Below are 26,311 nucleotides of genomic sequence, written 5' to 3'. Positions count from 1 at the left end.
TTTCTCACTGCATCTCACCTGGGGACTGTTTCGTATCAGCCACTCTAGAATTGGGAGATTGGGATTGACATGTATACACTAATATGTGTAAAATAGATAACTAATAAGAACCTGCTGTTTAAAAATAAAGATTGTTTTTTCAGTTCCTGATAAAAATGAGAAAAATAAAAAACAAAAAAAACTGGGCATATAATTAGAAAGTTAACTCCATCCAACAATATTCTCCAATTCCCCAATTCAGGGACTCTACCCATCTGTATGGCACAGGGAACTATACTCAGTATTTTGTAATAACCTATAAGGGAAAAGAATCTGAAAACAAATACATATATATATATGTGTATATATATATATATATATATATATATATATAAATAAATAACTGAATCACTGTGCTGTACACCTGAAACTAACATAATACTGTAAATCAACGATACTTCAATTAAAAAAAAATTTCCTTGCAAAAGATCCCTTCGGACGTACAAATCAACTAGAAATACTTGCTCTGCCTTCCTGCATGCTGCCTGTTTCGAGAGAGTTATTTAAGAGGAAGGAGGCGCTGTCCTGGGAGGCGAATGCTTTCTTCAGTCCCAGATTTATCAGGATGGCTTCAAAATGAAGAAAACCACGGGGTTGGCTTATCACATAAACTAGAGCAGCCTGGTTACAGCACTAATTTCTGCTTATAGTGATGTGCTGGGCAAGCATTTTTGCTCTCTCTTTTCTGTTTTCTGTTTTTTGTATTTTGTTGTTGTTTCCAACTCATGCTCAACAGTTAAAACACAAGAGATTTCTCATCAACCTAAAACACAATCAGCTGTTGTCCAAGATGCTACTTGCCTTATAAATATACAAATCACCAGGAGGGAGAGTGTGAAGTAGCTCTTGAGGGCGGCCCCATTTTTCTTCTGTCGCTGGTGCATTTCTCCACCACACTTGTTACAGCAACGACACAAACTAAAGACAAACCCCACCAGAGGCATCAGAATAATGAACAGCAATCCCAGGACAGCACAGATAATAATCCCGATCTCATAGTAGATAATCTGCAAGTCAAACAAAAGAAACAGCACATACTGTGACATAAAATTACACGTAGAACATTCCACAGTGTACACATTTCATGCTTTTTAAGCTATTTGCCATCATGAGTTAAATCTTGAGGGGTGTGTGTGTGTGTGTGTGTGTGTGTGTGTCCATTTTGAAGATCCTTCTTGAAACAAAGGAAGCAGAGATCTGAGTTATCAGAACATGGGATCGAGCAGTTACTACCTTCTTTCAACTTCCGGGAAAATAGCCAAATTCAGGGTCAAGTTGCAAATGGTGTCATTTCAACTCCAAAGGTATTTTGTTTGTTTTTAAACGGCATGACAAATTTTGGCAGAAGTCCTTGCATAATGAATAATCTATACCAAGGATGTTTTTCACCAGAAAGATAGAACTAGTAATAGTTATTAAGGATTCAAAGTAGTTTGGATTGGATCGATTAATGACAAATTCATATTTTGTTATGAAAGAATCTGGAATATATCTAAATTTAGAAAAAAAGGCTCAGACTTTCCAAATCAGACACGTTACTCACAGGCCACTCAGTTTCCCCACCCATGTACTGGGAATAAAATACGTACCTTATAAGGTACGTATAAGGTACATATAATAAAATACGTACCTTATACGTACCTTGTGAACATTGCAGATAATGTATGATTAGTGATGAGGTGCTATGGAAAGTACCTGGCGTGGAGCAGACACTTGCTAAGTGCCCCTTTCAGGCTGCTGAGCCCAGCCTCACCAGCTAAGTCTCAGATAGCTCCTAGGTTCCTAGGTACTAGCACAATAGCTAGACACAATCAAGTGACCTAAACCTATTTTCATAATCACTGATGGCTTTATTCCAGGCTAAATAAAAATTAATGCAACAGGATGATAAAACTCGTTCTCATTCCAATTCATGTATGCAGTTACTCACATTTCCATAAAGCAAGACACTTTAAAAGAATGGCAGAAAATTACAGGTTGGCGGTTTGCAACCTGTAATGGTTTGTAATGGACCAGCTAGATAACAATACATTCTGAAGCCAAGCTGAGCAAAGGAAAACGAAACCCAAGCCTTGTTCCTTGAAGCAAATGTGATGTCTTAGGAGAGAGCAGTGAACTTGGAGTCAGAGGACCTGCTTTAAATCCCAGCAGGGGAGGCTTTTAATTCTCTAAACTAGGAAATGTGACATTAGCATTAATGTCATCAGCATATTGTGAGGGACAGATAATTAAATGAGTTAATGTGTAAACAACTAGCAAAGTGCCCAGCACACAGCAAATGTTCAGTCAGTATTAGCTAACTCGTGGGCAAACGCTTAGAGTATTAAGCAAGGTGCACGTGGCACTTGAATATTATCTACTTCCATATTAAGGTTAAAATGGAAGCCAATGGTTAAAAAAAGCCAATCAGAAAAAAAGTGATTGCAATTTTGATGCAGCCTTCTTAAGCTGAGTTGGACACCACGGCCATGAAAAGTCGTTATTTGCTGGTGTGTAACCCACCCTTGAAGACTCACATCATTGGCCAACTGAGAAGCCAGCTCCAGACACTCCAAATTCTTACTTACTTTGCTATCTTTCTCAGCAAATAGTCTAAATTGTTACTATTTTTAGAAATTGTTTCTGGGAATTTCCTGGTGGTCCAGTGGTTAGGACTCCACGCTTCCACTGCAGGGGTCATGGGTTTGATCCCTGGTCGGGAAACTAAGATCCTGCCAGCTGCATGGCGCAGCCAGAAAAAAAGTTGTAACACTGAACCCAAAAGTCTGGCCAAGATCTGGCAAGAACCTAAATTATTTCCTGATATACCAAGATCTCCGGAGTGCTTTGTGGACTGTGTTGAAGAGAAGCTCAAGGTTTAAATTTGCAGATGGGTTGCTCTTCTTTCGTGGACTACAAAAGCTGAAAGAGAAGATGGAAGATGATGGCAGAAACAAAAAGGAAACAATTTAAAAGTCATCACAGTGGAGATGACAGTGAACAAAAAGTTCTGGCAAAAGCGTCACACCACTCGTGGGCTTTAGACAGAGCAACATGAGACAACAAGTGAGGACTTTACCTTCAGAATCAAGACTACATTTTCTGGCTGAGGAAGTCAAAGCCATCGCAGAGTTTGTGCAAGCAGAGGCAGCGTGCATCAAGAAAACAGAAAACATTACTGGAGTCATTAACCGCAACTGAGACCATTAATATCCCACACAGAGGAGATCAAGGGCGGGGAGGATGACACAAGACCGGAACGTAAAGGGAGCATTTATTAGACAAACAGTGTTTTGGGTACAGTCAAGCTCTAGGGCTCACATTTGGATTTACACTGGATTTCTTGAAAGGTTCTTAATCAGTATGCTAATCAGTTATGGACGAGGGGAACCAGAGGGAAAGTTACAAATGCTTAACACACTAACCACAACCACATGGTCTCCATGAAACAGAGAATCAGTGGCTGCCTAGAACCCCAGAGCCCAAGGCACCAACTTCCAAGTGTCCTTTTTAAAATGACAGTCTTATGGTATCATTCCCTTGTTTAACAGCATTCCATGGAGTCCCACCATGTTTAATTCAAACTCCTCCACGTGGTCCTATGTTATTTAATGCTGGCTTCACGTCCCCATTCTTCTTGAGCACTCAAGTCCCCAGAAAGCATCATGGTCTCTCCCTTTCCTCACTTTGGGCTCCCTCCTGCTTGAACCTTATTCCCACCACTCTTCCGCCGATGAAACTCAAGTCTGAGTTTAGATGTTGCTTTCTCCAGGAAGTCTGTCTTGATAACAATGTCTGGGTTTGCTGTACATCCCTCCTGCATGATGCCATGGAGTCCTACACTTGTTCTTTCACAGTGCGTACCTCATTTGCTCAATTTATAAGACTATCCTTCTTTTTGGAAGAGGGAGGTGACATACGTATGAAGAGGGACAGAGTCATTATTGTTGTTATAGTTGACTTAAAATGTCCTCATGTGGTTAAATAGAATTATGTGGCTCCATGGTGTTCCCCGGATGACGTTTTTCAAATTGTCTGGTCCAGGAAATCCAAGTTTGGAAGCCATTGCCTTAGCTGGTAGATTTTCACAGGTGCGGAAGAACAATGTTTGTGATGGTAATAACCTTTAAAGGCGGCATCATCTGAAATGTTGGGACGGGCAGTTCATGTAACATGCCCCTGGGGACCCACAGGGCATCTTGAGTGACCCCAGCCTCCCTTCCTGGGTCCAGGCCCCACGGGCTTGTTACCTCCCAACCTCACCAATCATAAACCCCTCACAGTGTGTGTTAAAAACACTCACTTCAGGCCCCTCCCCTGGAGAAGTGTCAGGGGATTTGGGTAAGACCAGGAATCTGTCTTTAAAACAAGCCCCGTGTCGTGATTATGATTAAGTGCCTCTTCAGTCTTGGTGTATAAATACCTCAACTCTTTCACCTCCCCACGTTCTAATTCCCACACCGGTGTCTTCGGTGTCTAGCACAGCTCCTCTAACAGGATGGAGCTCTGTTGCCCCCAGTGGCGGGTGGCGGAATGATACACCCTCTACAGGCGGCCCTCCCTCCACTGTGTCACCTCCCACTTCACAGCCAGGCTTCCCTGCACCTCCCAAATAAGTGACTTGCCCTGGAGTCCCTGACTCAGGGTCGGGTCTGCTTCGGGGACTCTGACCAAACACACCCAGCATTTATCTCCCTAAAGCCAATCAGAAAGCTCCCTTCCCAAGGAGCCCTGGCTTCTTTGGTGTCTTTGCTTAACCAAATCCCTCTTCCTTGGATAACTGGAAAACATGACCCAATTCCACACTTAGGGTAGGATCCCGTTCATTCATGTGGGCCCAGTTCTGGCTCCTTTCTCTACACCAGCTCCACCCAAACGGTTTTTATCCATTTGTAAAGACACCTGAGGTGGAGAGGAGATCGGGAAGTAGGGGGTCCCCCAGCTTACAGAAACTCCAAGTCTAATATCGAGCCAACCATAAAGGACTCGTCCAACCGAGAGTCCTGCCGTGGACGGTGGCAGCCACCTCTGGCGCATACTTGGCAGGCTGCTGAGAGTGACCTCAGAGTCTGAGGACCTGGTCCTCTAAGGCTTGGGCCCAGATGAGAGAGTTCAGCCTCTCACGCCCAACTCATTCCTTGCCAGAGCTAACTGGCATTCAGGCTGGGCTGCTAACGGCATGCAAATTTTCAATATAAATATAAAAGCAAAGGTCGTTTTATTCTGCCCAGGTAAGCAGGCACACATGGGCAATCATGTTTGGAAGATATAAATGAAGCCAGTGGCATTGAAGAATGAAAATGCTTTCTGTGGTAGGAGGGAAGGTGTAGGCACTCGTGTGTATCTGGCTCATCCTCTTTTATACACATAAATGGCCTTGAGATGAGGACTTCCTCCTTGGCTTCTGCATTCACTTTTCCCTTAAGTATCATTTTATTGCAAATTGAGAATATGCAGCCACTGTTCCCACCACTGGGCAAGAGTTCACGGCCGTCACACCCGCTGGAGACACAGTCATTCACCTTTGTTGTGCTGGCCATTAAATAAATAAAAGTCCACTGGTACCTTTATTGTTGTCTTCATAACCACCTTTGTACCAGGAAAGGATGGAACGAATCGTCTGACCCTGCAGGACTAATAGCCTGACAAACAGATTCAACTAATTTTTATTATCCTAACATTCGATGCAAAAACATTCGTCTGTTTATTTCATTGGCAGCCGACATTCATCATAGGCCAAAATCGAAATAACACACTCTTCTGTTTAGGTAAGTTAATCTCGTGGATGCAAACAGAGTGAATTAACAGCACCTTAGCCCTCACCCTAACCCTAACCTTGGTATTAAGTAGAGACATGAAAGGTGCCTGGATACTTTCTGACAATACTGTTGTCCACTCATCTGAGTGAGGCCTCCAAGGCCCTCCCCTGATCTGGCCCCAGCTCACCTGTCCTTCCCCTTCCTCTCCCCCACCGTCTCCATCCCTGTGCTTCTTCCCCTCATACCTCATCCTCTGCTCACGTGGTCCCCACAGCTTGGAACGCCGGCAAAGCCGCCTCCCCACCTGTTCCAGCCCTGCTTATCTTTTTAACAACAAGCCCCCACATCACTTCCTTGTGGAAGAGCTCTGGTAAGAATTAATTCTTTTTCTTCTACAAGTATGCATGTGTATGTGAAAAGTACGCATGCCTGCTTCTAGGGACGTTCAAACCATTCCATTTAGTTAAGGGGTTCTCATCCCTTGTCTAAAAAAAGTAGCATAAGACTTCCTTTAAGGAAATTTTAGTTTTTCAATAACACACAGCTTGAAAGGCGAATGTTTCTTCAAATGCTACTTTTGAAATTTCTGCTGTAGTTCAAATGGGATTTATAAGGCATTTCAATACTCTATAAAGCTTCTTAGTCAAGAAAGGTTACTAAATTCACAGGTAAAACGACTGGTTGTTTAAAGATTTACTTTCAAATCAGCCAAAGTTTTGCTCATATTTATTTTTTGCTAACAAATTCATCAATCAAAATTACCTTCTCATAATCCGTTGACAGGTCAAACTCCTTCTGTACAACTTTTCTTAAAATATCTGGGGGAAAAAAGCCACAAAACAATGGCACGATTACCTTTTCAGTAAAAATATAAAATGCATATTTAGAAAATAAAGGTCTATATGTGCTCACAAATGATTGAACCTCAATAGAGTATTCTTATACTTTTATTCCTCTTTCTTAGCGCAAGTAAATAATTGACCTAACGAGGCTCTAACCAGAAGCAAAGAATGGAGAACAAATATTTTCGACCTACGATTTTGCCAGTGGCAAAATTAGAGGGCTGCCATCTTTAAGAGTTTTCAATTTCTCACAAACACCTTAATATTTACCAGCAAACTACATACACCTCATTAACAGTCACTAATAAAATGTTACATTGATATTGCTGATTCTTTTTTTGTCAATAAATCGAGTTTAATTAATTATTATTTATTAAATTTCCAACACCGCCCCACCCATATGTTGATTCTGCCTGCTCAGCCGTACAAACTACAAGAGCAGAGCGACAGAAACCACATGGTCTCCAAAGCCTCAAATCTTTATTATCTGGCCCTTCACAGAAAAAGGCTGCCCTCCTGGTCTATATGAACATGTTGACAGGACACTGAATCACAAGGTTTAAAGTTTTAATGTGACCAGGGCGCATGGTTTTTGCTGGTTAATATACGTAAGCCAAGTTGGACTGACAGCACCACTAGCCACAGGAGATAATGAATCTCTAAATAAATGTGATGTTTCTTTTAAGTTGGAAAATGCATTAACATTTGCACGCAGATTAGGAACATCAGATTTCCTTAGGGAATTGACTCCATTTATCCCTACTGTTTTTTGCCCCATAGCCCATGAAATTGCTTTCTTAATTATTTGGAACCACAAATGCAATTTATTCTTTAATACTTCTACTACATAATATTTTACAAATGAAAGAAATCTTACAATTAACCTAATCCAAGAGCTCTTAACATGAGACGTCCCTCTCCGTTCTCCAAGCAGTGCAAGAAAAACCCAAAATGCTAAGCAAAACTGAATTTTTCTGTGCATGCTCATTTGGGGCATTTTAAAATTCTCACATAGCTCAGGAGCCACCTCGTATCCTGATTCCCCCATCTAGTAATGATATAGCAGAGCTGATGGCCAGATAGGGAGGGTGACTTGTCTAAAATCAGTGATTTGTGAGGCCAGACCCAGGCCCAGGTCTTCCTTCCCCTGGTGCGAGGTCCTTCCCACACTGCACATTGTCTTCTGCCCCAGGAATGAGCTTCTGGAATGCTAGGACTGTATCCCCTATAAGCACTTCCAAAGTATACTACTGGGGGTCGCAAATGAAACCCCACGGTGAACCCTTCTTTAAAGCAAAGACATTCACATGTACAGGCCGGGAAACAAAGCAAGCCACTTCCCCACAGGGTCTTCTGGAAAACAACTTCCCACCTGCACGGAGCAGATAGATACATGGATCAGACCTGTAAAGGATGTGCTGCAGGAACAGATTTTCAAACTGGTAGGGAACCCTGGAAACCCTAGAGTTTCTCCAAGGTACCTTGGGGGCAACCCAGGATCACAGGTATTCTCCGGCCTTGAACCAGTCTCTTTGCTCTAGTCTGCTGCACACACGTAACAGACGCTGCTCTAGTAGAGCTCTGTGGAGGTGAGCCAATGCCAGAGAACATGGCTTGTGTACCCATGGCAACCTCTGGGAAACAGTGACATTCCTCTCTGTCAAACAGATGTCCCCATCAGTTTGCTTGAAGACCCAGCTCCTCCTGAATCCTTCTGTGATGCTGGTGGTCCTGGGTGTCCCAGGCATGGTCCCAACTACATCCAACGACAACACTCACTGGCAGGTGATCCCTGTCCTTTGGCTGCCAGCTGGCCCTGACCCTCTGGCGAAGCTGATCCTTGCTGTACTGGCTAAAAACCCATCCCAAGACTTTGGAGCAGAGATGATCTCCCTTCCTGTGGTTTACAGTAGCACTGTCTTATAGAAATCTATCTCAAGCCACATAAGTAATTTCAAATTTTCTAGTAGTTCCATTTAAAAACATGATTAGTTTAAAATTAATTTTAATATGTTTTACTTACTCCGAATATATGCAAAGTAGTATCATTTCAAGATATCATCAGTGTAAATATTAATGAGCTATTTACAGTCTTATTTTCATACTAAGAGTTCAGAAGCCGGTGTCAATGCCCTTTAGTTCAGACAAGCTACAGTTCAAGTGCTCCATGGACACACGTGGTTAGTGGCTCCCGCACTGGACAGCACAGGTCCAGAGGAGGCAGATAACCCTGCCCACTCTCACCCCGGAGCAATTCCATTTCCCCCAAAGCCTCAAGGCCTCTATCTGTTTCCTTAATGCCCCCTCCTTCCCAGCATCCCCTGTCACAAAAACACAGAATGGGCGTCCTTCACGCTCAGGACCACAATATCCATTTTTCCCTTGGCTTCCCTGTGTATCTCTAATTAAGCGGCTCTTAATCAGGGTGAGTGAACATCACAAATGCCTGTACAGCACAACCCAAGCATCTTTACTTGACAAGCCCTGACATTAACCCTCTGCTGTTCACACCTCATCCGGGAGCCCATGGGACCCCACACTAGGAAATCCTATCTCAGATCTAATAGGTTCACTGCTGGTGAGAACTTTGAATCCATTACGGTCCATCTCAGAAAGCACGTGGAAGAACCGGGGTCTCACTTCTGCCCCACACTTTTCATGGTTCCCAAGTGTCACACTCGTTCTGCTGCATCCCAGTCCTTTGCCTTTGTCTTTCCTGGCCAGCTCATAGAAGGCTTCTGGTGGAAACCGTCTCAGCCTCTGGATCGCCTGCATCCTCACGTTGGAGGGGGCCGTGGACAGGATGTGACCACTGGTTGGCTTGCGAGCTGGACCCAGGCACTCAGAAGCTGCTCACCCCTCCCCTGCCCGTGGAACGTCCGTTCTGCCCACCCATCCCACACTATGACTGGGTTCAAGGATGCAATCTTGAGAGAGTAATGTGTAGTTGAGACCATCTGAATGGGCTACATAACTGAATCCAGTTGAGACCACTACATAAACTTTTAAGATTCAGGCAGGTGGGTGCGGAGATCTACTCATCTTGCAGCTGCTCAAGACAAGCCTCGTAAGTAAGTTCCCTTCCTTCTTAAACCTGCCACCGTCCCATCTGGAGGGCTCCGCCTCTTTCTCAGTCCCTCCTTGCCCCCAAGTTTCAGATATCACTTGGGTCCCTCCTAAGGCTGCGAAGCCTTAAAAACCCCAGTTGTTGGCAGGTGATTTATCAGATCTGTGACAAATTTAAGTGCTCCTGGAAAGATTTTGCTGATAGTATCTATTTGACAACTCAATTAAGTTAGGTCTCTTAATTTAAAAATGTACCACGGGCTTCTCTGGTGGCGCAGTGGTTAAGAATCTGCCTGCCAGTGCAGGGGACACGGCTTTGATCCCTAGTCCGGGAAGATCCACCTGATGCAGAGCAACTAAGCCTGTGTGCCACAACTACCGAGCCTGCGCTCTAGAGCCCGTGCTCCACAACTACTGAAGCCCACGCACCTAGAGCCCGTGCTCCGCAACAAGAGAAGCCACCGCAATGAGAAGCCCGCGCACTGCAACTAAGAGTAGCCCCCGTTCACTGCAACTAGAGAGGGTCCACGTGCAGTGAAGAAGACCCAACATGGCCAAAATAAATAAATAAAATAAATTTAAAAAATAAATCAAGATGCAAAGGTAGTTGGTGAAAATGTACATTTACATAATTTGTATGTGGTCCCCAGAACTTTCACCAGAGCCCCATGTGGAAGAGATCTTATGCTGGATCACAGACAGAGGTATTCCACTGCAGTTGGTTGAAGCTTGTCTTCTCTCTTTGATCTAGGTTTTCTGTGGATTGTTTTTATGCTTTAGAGCTTCCTGATTCTGATTTCTAAAATGAAATTTGATTCTTCTCTTGACAGGAAAATCTCACTAATTCAAACAAATTAAGAAACTTCTGGTTATTTGGATGATTTGACTCAGTTTACCTTTTAATCAAGAAAAATGTTTAAGGAGCCAACTCATTGCATGGAAAATGTTTAAATATACATTGCATTAGCATAGTAGGTGTGATCTGTTCTGATAGCTGACAGGTTAGTGGAAAAATAAAAAGAAGAGACTCATGCCTTAGACATTTTATTTTAACTTAAAGTATATAAATACAAATATGTTTGACCATCATTTGATGCAAAGCCGAGGTCCTTTATTGGATATCAGTCCACTGGCTCGAATGGAGGTGAGTTAAGATAGCATACAAGGTAAAAAAAAAAACAAAAAAAAACCCACAAAAAATCTCCTCACTTATTTAGAGGCAGACTTGTGTCAACCATCCCATCACCAAGCCACAAGATTAGGGTAGATGAAAATGGCCACATGGGCTCACAGAGGGACACTGTCTACACAGAACGCGGTTACTTCAGAGAAAGAACTTGATGATCATAAACTCTGCCTCAGGAAAAATGGAAGGACCTTGCTTATTTGATTCTTCAGTGGTTGGAATGGGGAGAGGGCTAGAATTTTCTCCAGCTACACACTACTCACCACCCTCATCCCAAACTTTGGGAATAACTGCCTCTCTCAGTCAGGTTCTCTGAAGAAACAGAACCAGTAAGTGGTGAGATAGAGACAGAGATAGAGATAGAGACAGAGATAGAGACAGAGATAGAAGAGATGGAGACAGAGATAGAGACAGAGACAGAGCTAGAGCTACAGCTAGAGATAGAGATGGAGAGGGAAAGAGAGAAGGAGAGAGACTGATTTTAAGGAACTGCGGGCACTAGCAAGTTGGAAATCTCAGGGCAGGTTGGAAACTCAGGCAGGAGTTGACGTCACAGTCCTGAAGCTGAATTTCTTCTTCCTGTGGAAATCTGGTTTTGCTCTGAAGACCTTTCAGCTGATTGCATGAGGGCCACCCACATTATTGAGGGTAATCCCCTACACTGAAAGGGTTCACATGTAGGTGTGAACCACATCTACAAAGCACCTTCACAGCAACACCTAGATGAGCATTTCATCAAAGCACTGGCTACCACAGCCTGGCCAAGTGGGCACAGAAGACTAACCATGACTCAGCCACGCCAGCTATGTTCCCCCATAGAATGGGTATGCCCCGTAGTTGTGCTGGAGCAGAGCGCATCTGAGCGGCCCTGTCACCACCATTAATGGTATGGCAACTCCTGACAGCCTGAGCCCCCAGCCAAGTCATCGGGGTCCAGTTAATTCGAGGACGGGAGATCACACGTCGTCTCTGAGGACAACCGACCTTGAATGATGGCCCTGAACAACCTCCCAAATCAACTTATGTTTGGTGTGTGCAAAACTAAAAGGCAAATCAATATATGTCTTTTGCAAAGATTTCCATCAAAAACGACAGAACTAAATTGGTTTGTCACGCGCAAGGTTAAGTGTTGCTTCTCTGAAGAATGTACTTTAGCAAGCCCATCTTCGAGCCGCCTGGTTTGGTTAAATATGTTCGCTGTCCTTTGACATTGGAATGAACGGTACCCACCCGCTCCTTGGCTCACATCTTCCTTTGGCTGGTGTGGGTGAGGATGTGGGGACCCAAACGATGCGACTGCCTCAGGTCCTGGAGTTCACCATATCCTTCTGGAGCGGCTGCAATGAGTCTGTCCAAATTTAGTACTTGAAAGAATGCTTTTTTTTTTTGCGATACGCGGGCCTCTCACGGTTGTGGCCTCTCACTTTGAGGAGCACAGGCTCTGGACGCACAGGCTCAGCGGCCATGGCCCACGGGCCCAGCTGCTCCGCGACATGTGGGATCTTCCCAGACCGGGGCACGAACCTGTGTCCCCTGCATCAGCAGGCGGACTCTCAAACACTGCACCACCAGGGAAGCCCGAGAGAATGCATTTTAACAACCCCTTCAGGTAGCCACAGTCCTGTACCTTTCAGTTTCACGGAGCTCTACCTTCTGCTGTTCAACTCCTCCATGAACATGACTAAACCCTTTGGTTTGGTTTTTTATAAAGGGATGGATGCTTCAGACATTTGGAAGCCAAGCTGGCTTTATTAGAACTTACCAAAGTATGCTCCCTGCCTCCAAGTATATAATCAAGTATTCCAGAGGGCGAGCCCCCTTTCCCGTATTTAAAATACAATTCGATCACCCTTGGTGCGGTTTTGCCCTTCATTTCAGCTGTCAGCACGTGACTGTGCAGTCCTCCTTTAATTGATTGGAGCAGCTTCCCTGCAGGACTGACACACATCGGCTTGCATGAGAATTCACGATGGCACTCACTCGCTCTTCCAGAAAAGAGCTCAGAAAAATGCTGCACAGGAAGCAATTCTTGGAAAAGCATCTGGGACCAGTCTGGCCCTTGCAGCCTTCCGCCGGCCACATGTTCACACAGATCCGTGCCGGGGGATTCTGTTTCACTGTAAGGCCACATGCAGCCAAGCCCATGACTGGGCAGGCTGGCCCTTAAATCATGTCAAGTGCTTTTAGAGGAAGCAGGCTCTCACATTGCACAGGAGCAGGGAGACCTCTGGGGGCTCCTGAAGCTCGGAATCCTTGACCAAGATGCAAGTCGGATAAGGGCTCAGGGCCCTGTGGCCTCCCTGACGACGGGACGGGGCTGGGAGGGGGCCGCTGGGCCTGAGAGTAAGATGGTCCAACAGCTGTGTTGCCACCACTGTTAAATCCAGGCAGGCAACATGGCCAAGGTACCTGTGGAGTCCCGGAGTTCGTTTCCTCCCCTAAGACGTTCCTGGAAAGCGTCATTTGTCTCTGCTGTTCATTTAAGGAACATTGGTCTTGAGGATGTTTGAATCGCATTTTTTGGTCTGCACCAAGGCGCACGTGATCGCACAGACACTCCCATGAGAATGGGAATCAACACCACCCCATTTTGTTCTGTCATGTGACAAAGGAAGGCTCAGCTATTGACCATGGCCTCCCGCAAACGAGGGGCAGAGAATGGAACTAGGAGCAGAGTGAAGGGGGATTTTTTTTCCTGTATATACTTTGATCTCACTTGAATTTTTAAGAGAATATTAAAAAAATTTAAACAAAGTTCTCTCATTGACATACTCTTCCACCCCTTTCCCAACACTCTCCTCACCAAAAAAACCCCGCAAAAACACAGAATCTGTAATACTATCAAGTTAAAAATTCTAGTTCCTGGGCTTCCCTGCTGGCGCAGTGGTTGAGAGTCTGCCTGCCGATGCAGGGGACACGGGTTCGTGCCCCGGTCCGGGAAGATCCCACATGCTGCGGAGTGGCTGGGCCCGTGGGCCATGGCTGCTGAGCCTGCGCGTCCGGAGCCTGTGCTCTGCAACGGGAGAGGCCACAACAGTGAGAGGCCCACATACTGCAAAAACAAAAAAAACAAAACAAACAAACAAAAAACCCTCCTATCCTTGTCACTAAATACCTACAACTCATCACCCACTTGTGACCTTGTACTGTATAGCACAGGGAAAACTTCTCAATATTCTGTTACAGAACCTATATGAGAAAAGAATCTGGAAAAGAATGGATATATGTATATGTATAACTGAATCACTTTGCTGTACACCTGAAACTAAGACAACATTGTAACTTAACTATACTACAATATAAAATAAAAATTAAATTTAAAAAAAAGTAAATCATTAAAAAAAAAGAAAATCCTGCATGTCTTTCACCTCACCTTCTTTTTTTTTTTTTTTTGCGGTAGGTGGGTCTCTCACTGTTGTGGTCTCTCCCGTTGCGGAGCACAGGCTCCGGACGCGCAGGATCAGCGGCCATGGCTCACAGGCCTAGCCGCTCCGTGGCATGTGGGATCTTCCCAGACCGGAGCACAAACCCGTTTCCCCTGCATCGGCAGGCGGACTCTCAACCACTGCGCCACCAGTGAAGCCCTCACCTCACCTTCTTTATTAAGCTCTAAAGGGGGTGGGGTTGAGAAATCAAAGACTTCTTACAAACTAAAACAATATCCCAAATCATCATTATTGTTGAACCTTAAAAGCCCAGCCATTCCAATGGTACACTAAACATCAGACAAAATCTGATTTCTCTCCAGCTCTAAGTTCTTAACTGAGCCTGGTCTTTAAATGTACAACCTATTATTTTAAGTCTCATTTATCATAATAAAAAAATGACTAGACCTTCAAGCACAGTCAGTTCTAGATAATCTGCATACACAGGAGACCAGTGGGTTTGAAACCAGATGATCTAAATATCTTTTTGTTTTTCTTCTAGGTCATAACTTTATGCTTACATTCTATACGGGGATATAGGGTGACTTTAGCTATATAAAAACAATAACAAAAAAATCTTTGCCCAGGGAAAAAATCTGAAAACCAGCCTTTGTTCTTTGGGTGGAGAATGGATCCTTTTTAAAATTTCTGTTTATGACCCTTTGTAAAATTTTCGTTCCTGTATATTTCATATGAACATATTCTACCTGTAAAATGGATACAAATAAAAGTATGTCTGTTGTGCTTGCAATGCATGACAGGACCAAAAATGATAAACTGCTCACTTACATTGTCAGCCATAGCATGTTCAGTCAACAAGGCTCCTGCTGTTCTCCAAGTACCAGGAACCCAATTGGCAACAACAAAGCAGACACCACCTCCCTCCCAGCCAACCATTTCCCTTGCCCTCCTTCTTGCTTCCCTGTCCTGCCAGCTCCCATTTGGCTGTACGGTCTGAAATGAGCAAGCTTCCTGTCTCTGGGTCTTAGGCTTTTCATCTATAAAATGGAAGTATGAAATTGGATGATTATTTCTGACCAGACGATCGTCCCTAAATGACAAGTTCCCTAACACCAATGGCCTAATGCCAATTCGCAGTAAAGAGATTAGGCAAAGGGCTTCTGTACAGAGAGCTGCTGACACGAAATCAATATTAAAAAGAGTGACTCTGCTACCTAATTAGGCAGAAGGCATTTGACAGACATTTGACAAACTCCTCAAAAAGGAAACAGATGGGAAAACAATCAACTTCACTAGTGATCAGAAATATATATGAAAGTAATGAGACACAATTAATTCAACCTTAAAAAATTCCCGACACATTACTGGTGGTGGCATAAACCATTTCAGGACCTTCTGGTAAATTGATAATTCTTTCCAAAACTTTGAGAATGATATTTTTGACTATTGACTCCATTTGGGGAAAAGAATTCTAAATGTCTGAATAAGCCTAGTGAAAAATTGGAAATAAAAATACGGAGGGATGAGTTAGTTTCCATGTGATTCCACTCATTTTCTCCATGAAGTATGAGGTCACTGGCTGACGGAGGAGGGTTCAGGGTAGAAATTTGAGAAAGAGAAGAGAAAGTATGCAAATAGGAAGGGCATTTACTCTGTCAGGAGTGTGGTGTGTTTGTAGATCTGTGGATATACATTTAAAGCAAGTCCTGTCGGCAGAGTTGCAACGTTTTCTAGAAGCAGTTAGTTACTCTGATATGGTCATGAGAAGATGGAGTAACCAGAAAACGGTGCAAACAGATTTGGGATTTTGCCAGAAGAGAATCAAGACGGGAGAGGAGAGAAAGGGGAGGTTGATGACACAGCACTGTGGGTGCTCACAGAGTGAAGATGAGACGGTTCTGAGAGCATGATCGGGGGGTGCTGAGCTGGGGAAGGAAAAGCAAGGAGGCGGCTTGCTGTAGTTTGTCAGGAAGGCCCCATCGGAGGAGGAAACACAAGCAGAGATTTGGAAGATATGAAGGAACTAGCCACCCACTAAGAGGATGCAGAACATCCGGCTGAAAGGCAAGGCACGTGCAAAGACGCCACTGCCAGGAAGGAGCATATGGAGAGTTTCTAGGAACTAAGGGGCCAGCAGGGGCAGGGTAGGGAGGTGTGCAAGAGCTTATCCATTTATGCACACACCAAATATTTAATGAGCACCTGCTACGTACGTTCTAGGCACTGTCCCAGGCTCTGGGGATACGGTATGGAAGAGGTGAACAGAATAGAGTCCCGGCCCTTAAGATATTTAGTCTGATAAACAGGATAACAAATGTTTACTAGAATACCAATAAACGTGTCACACAGAAAAATGAAACAACGTAAGGACTAGGGAGAGGGATCCTAAATTAGAGAGCGTGGCCAGAGATGGAGATGACATTTGAGCAACGACCAAGTTACATGAGGAATAAGCCATGCAGAAGAATGGTCCAAGCAAAGAGAACAGTCAGATGCCAAGGGTGTGCAGCAGGACATCGTGTGGTGTGTTCCAGGAAGAGCGGAGAGGCAGTTGGTGTAACTATTACAGTCCTTGAGGCTACTGTGTACCCCCTTCCCCATTCTCTTCCCTAAGTTGAGGCATCTGCATTGGTCCAGGTGACAGACAGCCTCCGCCAGGGGGAGGACAGTCCTGACAGAGAGAAGTGGACAGATTTGATACACATGCTCACAGTAGAACACATGGATTTACCTGTAAGCAAATAGGTTCTTTAGGGAGACTTGTCTGTCCCTGTTATTGCAGGGAAGCACTCATTTCTGAAGTCAGCTGTTAATTTCAGAATAGATGTTCATTTCTACTCTGCTTTATTTCTGTTGCACAAGTTATATTTGGAATGGCTCTTTAAAGAAATGCAGTTCCTCGCAAGCTTCCCAAGTATTCAGTCACTTTACACTGCAGTAGCCTTGTGGCATTCAGTGAGCACGTCACAATCAAACGCCCTCCCAGAAGCCTGCTGCCCAAATCTCATTAGGCTGAGCTTCTGGGTCAGCCAACCTCCAATAGGATTTTCGAACATAGACAACCTCCTCTTCCCAGGATATATCAATTAAATTATTAAAATATTAAATATTTTAAAACAATAACACAGGACTGATGGATTCCTGAAATAAATGCTAAAGAAATGTCAAACACAAAAAAACAATTATGTCCCCACCTTTTGGCTGCCCTTGTTGACTCTGAAGTTTCCTCCCACAGAATTAGGAAACAGAAGCTCCTCTCTCAAGCTGCTTCCTATAAACGAGTCATCACTCTACTTGAAAGGATGAAGAGACTTCTTTCACCTAAGCTACTGCCCTGGGAGTCTTCTCCATCCTCTCTCTTCTAGTTTTAAATGATTCAATATTAAGGTTTTTTTTTTTTAATCCCACTCAAGAAGAACTTGGCTTTTAGGATTTTATTGTTTAATTTTTTAAATTTTTTATTTATGTTTTATAGAGTTTTAAAGGTTACTTTCCACTTACAGTTATTACAGAATATTGGCTCTGTTTCCCGTGTTGTACAATACATCCTTGTAGCCCCTTACACCCAACAGTTTGGACCTCCCACTCCTCTACCCGTCTATTGCCCCTCTCCCACCCTCCCCACTGGTAACCACTATGTAGTTTGTTCTCTTTAGCTGTGAGTTTGCTTCTGTTCTGTTATATTCACTAGTTTGTTGTTTTGTTTTGTTTTTTTAGATTCTACATGTAAGTGAGATCACACAGTATTTGTCTTTCTCTGTTTGTCTTATTTCACTTAGCATAATGCCCTCCAAGTCCACCCATGTTTTAGCAAATGGCAAAGTTTCCTTTTTTATGGCTAATATTCCATTGTGTATATATATACATATATGCATACACACACATATTTATACACCACATCTTCTTTATCCATTCATCTGTTGATGGACACAGGTTGCTGCCGTATCTTGGCCACTGTAAACAATGCTTCTAGGAACATTGGGGTCTGTGTGCCTTTTCCAATTAGTGTTTTATTTTTTAGGATTTTAAATTTTTATTCCTATTCTACCTAGGCTTACTGGGATATGTATAACATAAATAAGAAGGAAGAAAAAAGAAAAGGAAGCCCAGGGACACAAGGTGAAACTCCTTAGCTCCATGCAGGTGGAGGCCATCTGACTCGAGGTTCCATCCCCCAAAGCAGGCACTCCTCATGCACTTGGCATTTGTGGAAAAGGAACATAGGAAGCAAGAGGCACACCTGTGTCCTACACCTGTGCCTGAAGGGGGAGCCACTGTTCTAAAATGTCCCAGGAGCCACCCAGAAGCGTTCAGTCCAATTGCTCAGGAAAAACTTCAACTAGAAGGAATATTTTATTCCACGTGCTCTCACCGAAAGGAAACTCTGAGATGTGATTAACCACCTCTACAATACCCTAATGGTAGCTGAAGGGATATATTTCGTTGCACAGTCACAGAAAGCAAGGAGGGGAGAGGCATGGGAAGACTCACCAGGAATCACTCCAGGTGTGCAGCCCACATAGCTCGGGACAAAGCCCAGGCGGATGGCAGAGTAGTACACAGGGGAAGATGGGTAATGTTTTAAATAAGTAGACTCTTAACAACTCATACTGACTCTTTGTCATTCATGCCTTTTCAAAAAAGTAAAATTTTCTCAATGCCTCAATTGGTTTTAGCCAAAGTAGGTAAAGGGGGAAATCAAAACTGAAATTATAAACTACCAGAAATTAAAAATGAGAACCCCGCATTTCAGGATAAATGCATTTATTCAAAAATAAGAATAAGGGGCTTGCCCGGTGGTCCAGTGGTAAAGAATCTGCCTTCTAATGCAGGGGACGCGGGTAATATCCCTGGTCTGGGAACTAAGATCCCACATGCCGCGGGGCAACTAAGCCCGCGCACCACAACTACTGAGCCCACGCGCCTCAACTAGAGAGAGAAAACCCGCACACCACAACTAGAGAAAGCCCTCATGCAGCAAAGAATACCCAACGCAGTCAAAAATAAATCAGTAAATAAATAAAATAAATTTTAAAAATAATAAATTCTTTTTAATTTAAAAAAAGTGAGAGGGACTTCCCTGGTGGTGCAGTGGTTAAGAATCTGCCTGCCAATGTTGGGGACACGGGTTCAAGTCCTGATCCGGGAAGATCCCACATGCTGCGAGCAGCTAAGCCCCTGCACCACAACTACTGAGCTTGCGCTCTAGAGCCCATGAGTCACAACTACTGAAGCCCGCACGCCTAGAGCCCGTGCTCTGCAACAAGAGAAGCCACCACAATGAGAAGCCTGCTCACCGCAACGAAGAGTAGCCCCTGGTGGCCGCAACAAGAGAAAGCCTGCGCGCAGCAACGAAGACCCAACGCCAAACAAATAAATTAAAAAAAAAAAAAAAAGCAAGAAAAAATGTTATTTGCTTTGTATGTATGTATATTGCTTTTATATTAAAAATAAATGTAGTTTTATTTTAATAAATAATGAGCAAGAAACCAATGTATACAATTGGACTCATTTGCTGATTCAGATTTTTTTTAAAATATTTATTTATCTTATTTATTTATTTAGTCTGTGCTGGGTCTTAGCTACAGCACATGGGATCCTTTAGTTGCGTCATGTGGACTTCTTAGTTGTGGCATGCGGACACAGTTCCTGCATGTGGGATCTAGTTCCCTGACCAGGGATCGAACCAGGGCCTCTGCACTGGGAGCATGGAGTCTTACCCACTGGACCACCAGGGAAGTCCCTTGATGATTCAGATTTAATCCAATACTTATTCCTTCTCTGTTCAGGTATCCCCAGAAGCCCTTGTCACCTTTAGTCTGACTCACACAAGATGTTCCTCACATCACAGCTATTTCTCGCCCTTGAGCTTTTCATAGGTATTTAATTACTGTTAAATTTGGTAATCTTGTTGGCTAAAGAATTATAAACTTGAGTTTTCCCATGCAAGTAAAAAAAGCAGCAATCTTGGTAATAAAGTTTAAGTTTCTGAAATATAAATAGCTGTCGCAAAGTTATTACACTTTGAATTCTACAGGAAAAAGTGAAGCCACCCACTGCAACTCACCGAGATAGTTGCATAAGCTGAAGTGTACAAAGTGAAGTATTAGGATTTGAAGAAAGCGGAGATAAATTAACAGCTGACAATAAAGAAACAAAAAAAAATTCAAAAATCTGACAGTAAGGGAAATTCTAGAAAAAAAAATTAAAAGCAGAGCAACGTGCTCTTTCAGAAGGGCTCACTGCCCTGCAGGTTTTACTGTATGATAATTCGGTGATATCATCGTGACACTAGTATTTCAAGAAAGTACACATAGCAAATGTTCAACCTTTGTTAAGTAAATAGAGAAAGAAATTTGTAGTGGTTAGGGGAGAAAGTACAATAGTTTTAAAAGTTCAAAAATACCAAAACAAAAGCAAGAGATTATGAAGGATCTCCAATGTGCCAGGCACTACTGGCATCAATAAGTGTACAATCTAAGACAGCAAACTATTAAAAGGCAGTGTTAAACACGCAACAGTAAAAGTGTATAAATGACACAGATAGCACAGACAAAATGATGCGATGAGAGCCACCAGATCTCCAGAATAGGTATCACATGAAGAAACTTTTAAAGAAACAAAGGGAGTTTGCCAAAAGGCAAGTGGAAGGAAGAAAGCAACAGAATGAGGTGTTTGATCTCCAGGGGGTTAGGTCCTCAGGTCAAGCAGGAAATGCAGTGAACAGAAAGCAGGCAAAAAAGAATTATTCATGGAAGTCCCTTAAATCTCTTGTCTCAAGCAAGCAGTGACAACTTTTAAGCTCTGACAGAGGAGGTGGCTTCACACTACATAATGCAGTTGTACAACAGTAGAAAGAAATATTTGTACTATTCAAGTTATTTCTCTCTTTTTTACTCTTCAGCACATAGAGTTGAATCTTCATGAATTAAAGGCTTGGACGGTGTGACTATTCAAACGTACAGTGGAGGCTCTGGGAGGTAAACCCCACTTTGCAGCTGATCAGATGACCCAGCCATCAATTCCTTTCCTCAGACAACATGGCTGTATACCAGCCCTCACCGTGAAGTCACCATCACCACCTCTGTTGGGTACCCTTGGCCCTCTGCAAACACCAGTTCACCTGTTCACTTCCGGGGTGGATTAGTGTGCTAGAGCTGTTACCCCAAATGGCTTAAACAACAGAAATTTATTGTCTCACAGTTCTGGGGGCCGGAAGTCCAAAATCGGGGTGTGAAAGGTGTTCCCCTGAAGACTCTAGGAGAGGATGTGTCCTAGATCTCTCCTGGCCTTCGGTACTTTCTTCACGTGTGGCAGCATGACTCCAATCTTCACGTGGCATCCTCCCTGTGTCCAGATCTGTCTCCAAATTTCCCCTTTTATAAGGACACTAGTCCAAGTGGATTAGGAGCCCACTCTACCCCAGTCTAACCTCAACTTAACTAATTGCATCTACAACAAGCCTACCCCCAAAGAAGTTCACATTCTGCAGTACTGGGTGTTAGAACTTCAACATATGAATTTCAGGGGGAAACAATTCAACCCATAATACTGGGTTTGCTCCCAAGCTTCTTTCTGCCTCCTTATCTATAATAAGTAATTAAATATTATACAAATGTGTAATTAAATATTACACAAACTGAGGAAATATGAACATAAAAAGAATGAGCATTGAAAACTAAGTCTAATGTTCTATAAAGACTTAGAAAAGGCCAGTCCATTGGATGAAGTACATGTGAGAAAGCTGTAAAAGTCTGGGGAGAAAAAAATCAAACTAAAAATCCAGAGCTCTGGGCTTCCCTGGTGGTGCAATGGTTGAGAGTCCGCCTGCCGGTGCAGGGAACACGGGTTCATGCCCCGGTCCGGGAAGATCCCACATGCCGCGGAGCGGCTGGGCCCGTGAGCCATGGCCACTGAGCCTGCGCGTCCGGAGCCTGTGCTCCACAACCAGGAGAGGCCACGAGAGTGAGAGGCCCGCGTACAGCAAAAACAAAAAACAAACAAAAAAAACTGCATTTATGAGACAACCGAGAAATCTGAATCTTTCCTGAATATTTTATTATATTGAAGAGCTATTGTTAACTTTCTACAGTGTAACAGAATGATGTCTTTATTTTTAAGGAAATACACTGAAATATTTACAGAGGAAATGATAGGAAAACTGCGATTTGCTTCAAAATGAAGGGGGTGAGTAAAAGGAGTGGGTAGAGGTAGAAATAAACAAGATTGGTCATGAGTTGAGTTGTTGAATCCAGGGTGGTGGGTAAGTGAGGGCTCATCAGACTCTTCTACTTCTGCACATACTTGAAATTCTCCATAATAATAAAAAAAAAAGTTTAAGGATTTGGTTGGTATACTCACTTTGGAGCACTGTTTGGTAGTATTACTGAAGGTGAAAAAATGTTTACCCTACGGCCCAGCAATTCACTCCTAGGTATATACCCAACAGCAATGTGTATATATAATCACCAAAAAACACGTACGAAAATCTTCATTGCAGCACTATGTATAAAGGCCCTGCTATGGACTGAATGTTTATGTCCCCACAAATTCATATATTGAATCCCTAACCTCCAGTATGATGGTGTTTGGAGGTGGGGCCTTTGGGACGTTATGAGTTTAGATGAAGTCATGAGGGTGGGCTTGTGGAGGGATTAGTGCCCTTGTAAGAAGAGGAAGAGACAAGAACCCCCTCTCCCTCCACCAGGTGAGGACACAGCAAGGAGGCAGCGATCTGCAAACCAGGAATAGGACTGTCACCAGACGTCAAATCTGCTGGCACCTTAATCTAGGACTTCCAGCCTCCAGAACTGTGAGAAATAAATGTATGCTGTTTAAGCCACCCAGTCTATGGTATTTTGTTATAGCAGCCCAAGCTGACTAAAACAGGCCCCAAATGGAAACCTCTCAAACGCCAATCCAGTAGGATGGATACATAAATTATGGTATATTCATGCGATAGAACAGTACACAACAACAACAGTGAATATTTACAACTACATGCAACAATATGATGAATCTCACAAATAAAATGGTGAGTAAAAGAAGCCAGAAACCAAAGAGAACATACTACTGTGTTCTACCAGGCGTAACAAATCTACACTATTAACAAGCAGGAGAGGGTTATCCTTGGGATGAGTTGGGGACAGTAACCAGGAAACAAGAGAGGGCTCTTCTGGGGGCCTGTTCTTTTTCTTGATCTGGGACCTAGTTGCACAGATGTGTGCAGTTTATGAAAAGCCATCAGGCTGTAGGTTTAGGTGCACTTTTCTGTATGCATACAATATTTTAAAATACTTTTAAATTAAAAAATAGCAAATTCTGATTTAGTAAGTAGGGCCCAAGAATCTGCATTTGTAACAAACTCCCATGTGATGCCTGATGCTTTTGGTCCAAAGGCCACACCTGGAGTAACACTGAGCTAGGTCACTAGTGCCCAAGTGTACATGAGAATTTCCAGAAACAGCAGACAATGCATACCCCACTCCCCACCCCTCCACCGCCTCCTTCCTGTAGCTTTGGTTGGGGTTACAGGTTTACTGAGTGATGCCCACTTTCCACTGTCTGCTGAACCCCATGCACACATTGGTCTGACATTCCAGAGCCTGTCTGCCATCTGCCCACAAGCTACTCCCCAAGTTCATGGCCTGACAACCTCCCGGACATGCAGGTCTCTGGCCTCACTGCTCACCAGGCCACATCCTACAAGCTCCTGTCTCAACTTGCATCACTCAGGCCTCTGCTTGTGCACCTGGAATGCTCTCCTCTGCTTCCTGAACTCTTCCACACCCGTAAAGTTCAGTTCAAATGTTCCTTCCTCCAGGAAGTCTTCTGCAATTGCCCCATCGTGACTAATCCCTCCTCTCGACAGCCATGAGCACACTATTCATGCCGGATAGTCAGCATGGACCAGCCCTCCTGCATCATAGCTGACTGTGGAGGTGGAGGTCTCTGTGCTCAAGGTCAGCCTTTTGAGAGCAGGGGAACCCAGTCGACGCCATTTCTGCCAAACAGCAACAGGTCTAGCTCACTACATACTTACAGGATGGAAATTCAAGAACTTGGAATCAGACAAGTCAGCTCTGAATCTGGTTCCATCATTTTTCAGAAATATGACCTTGGACATATCACTTAATATCTTTGAGCTATTCTCTGGAAGAACTAAAGAAGTATGTAATAGGTGTCATGGGCTGAATGGTTGCCCCCCAAAAGATATGTCCAAGTCCTGACCCCGGGAATCTATGAATGTGACCTTATTTGGAAAAAGGGTCTTTGAAGATATAATTAAGTTAAGGATCTCGAGATAAGATCATACTGGATATAGGATGGGCTCTAAATCCAGTGACAGATGCCTTTATAAAAGAAAACAAAGGGAGATCTGAGCCAGAGACACAGAAGGCAGACGTGAAGATGGGCAGAGATTGGAATGATGCAGCCACAAGCCAAGGAACACCTGGAGACACCAGAAGCTGGAGGAAGCAAGGAAGGATTCTCCTCTAGAGCCTTCAGCCTCCCTGAGTGCCAATATCTTGATTTTCTGGTTCTCAGAACTATGACAGAATAAATTTCTGATGTTTTCAGCCACTCAGTTTGTGATGATTTGTTACAGCATCCCTAAGAAACCAGTGCGGTGGGAGTCACATAAATACTTGCTCTTCTGTCCATGTGATCATCAAGACATAAGATGAATTTAAAAGCTTATAATGAATATGGGTTTTATACATTCATATTTTACTTAACAAACACTTATATAGCACTTAGTTTATCAGACAAGGTCCTCGTTGCTTTATAAATATTTTTTAAATATTATGATGATCCCCAAAGTACTATTATTATTATCTTCATTTTACAGAGGGAAAACTCAGGAACAGAGAGTTTAAGTCACTTGCCCAAGGTCACAAAGCTCGTCAACATAGAAGCCAGGAATCAAACCCAGGCAGAGGCTCCAGAGAGCAGGCTCATCACTACCACTCAGGTGTTGGGCTCATTTCCGAATCTAGACCCCAGCCAAGCAGAGGGCACGTGGCAAGCCTGCCTCAGGCCACCCCTCCTGTAATGTCCCTCCTGCTGTATGCTTCTGCCCCAGCATTGCCCCATCCAGACCACATTGGACAGCTGCTTCTCCAAGTGTACATTTTGGAACTCCTCTTCCACCCAGTAGACAGCAATGTCTAATACCACATGGGCTTCATCCAGCAGCTGCTGGGGTGGCCTCTCTTTATTTACATTCATACTTAATCTCTCATTTCCTGCATGTATTTGAAGACCTCAAAAAGGACATCATCGCTGGAGACCAGGAAGCTTTCCTTCTTTTGTCTTTCACGGCACTGGCGCACGTTTATTTTCCAGAAGGGCACAGCCTACCTCTACCGCTCACTTATGGGAAGGCAGGGGCACGTTTCAGTACTTTGTGGACAAGTTTATGAAAATACAGTCAACAGGACTCATTTTTCAGTTTAGCACTGGAAGCTGTACTATGAAGCAGAAGACACATCAGATGGATTAAAGGAGTGCCTGTTACAGTCTCCAGACACGCCCCCTTCCAGGGAGCACAAGGGGAGACAAGCCCAGGCGTGGGCATCACAGGGCTCTGGGTCAAACCTTGGCTTGATCCCTTAGCCATCAGTGTGTGTGACCTTGGAACCCTCCCTTAACTTCCCTGAGTCTCACTTCCCTTATCAGCAAAATACAAGTGGCAACTATGAGCCTGGACCATCAACCCAGCCTGCCCGAACTCAAACCCTGGCTCTGCCCCTGGCTAGTTTTGTGACCCTGGTCAAGTCAGTTAGCTCTCTGAACCCCAGCTTCCTCTTCTGTAAAACAAGATTAATAGCCCCAAGCTCACAGAGTTGCTGAGTTGTTCAAATCCCTGAGCGCCGGCACACACCAGCTGTTTGCTGTTCTAATTGTTCAGATGCATAGAGATGACAGCCGTAGACGGCCCAGCACAGTGAGTGACACTGGGGAGACAGGATCAACTAACGTTAGTCCTTTCCCTCCATGACCTTATTTATGTCCAGGCCCATTGCCAACCTGAGTCACGTGATGTAAAGA

The 26,311-nt window shown here is 43.8% G+C and overlaps 1 protein-coding gene across 2 annotated transcripts in view; it reads right to left on the bottom strand.

Annotated features, from left to right (window-relative positions):
* Positions 1 to 26,311, bottom strand: part of PROM1 (prominin 1) — an 85,931-nt gene that overhangs the window by 53,075 nt on the left and 6,545 nt on the right. The window contains exons 2-4 of one of the 2 annotated variants that reach the window (XM_027103297.1): positions 6,540 to 6,595; positions 3,098 to 3,124; positions 841 to 1,046 (exon numbers count right to left, since the gene is read on the bottom strand). In XM_027103297.1, the coding sequence (XP_026959098.1) occupies positions 841 to 1,046; positions 3,098 to 3,124; positions 6,540 to 6,595 (289 nt within the window). Of the gene's footprint in view, positions 1 to 840; positions 1,047 to 2,847; positions 2,941 to 3,097; positions 3,125 to 6,539; positions 6,596 to 26,311 lie in introns of those variants that run through there. The other variant, XM_027103296.1, reaches the window with a different exon arrangement.

Source organism: Aethalodelphis obliquidens, unplaced genomic scaffold (genome assembly GCF_003676395.1).
Source record: "Aethalodelphis obliquidens isolate GAN/ISIS:26980383/991018 unplaced genomic scaffold, ASM367639v1 scaffold6, whole genome shotgun sequence".
NCBI lineage: Eukaryota > Metazoa > Chordata > Mammalia > Artiodactyla > Delphinidae > Aethalodelphis > Aethalodelphis obliquidens.
Note: the sequence above shows the minus strand (reverse complement) of the source record. Positions and strands in the feature narration are given on the sequence as shown.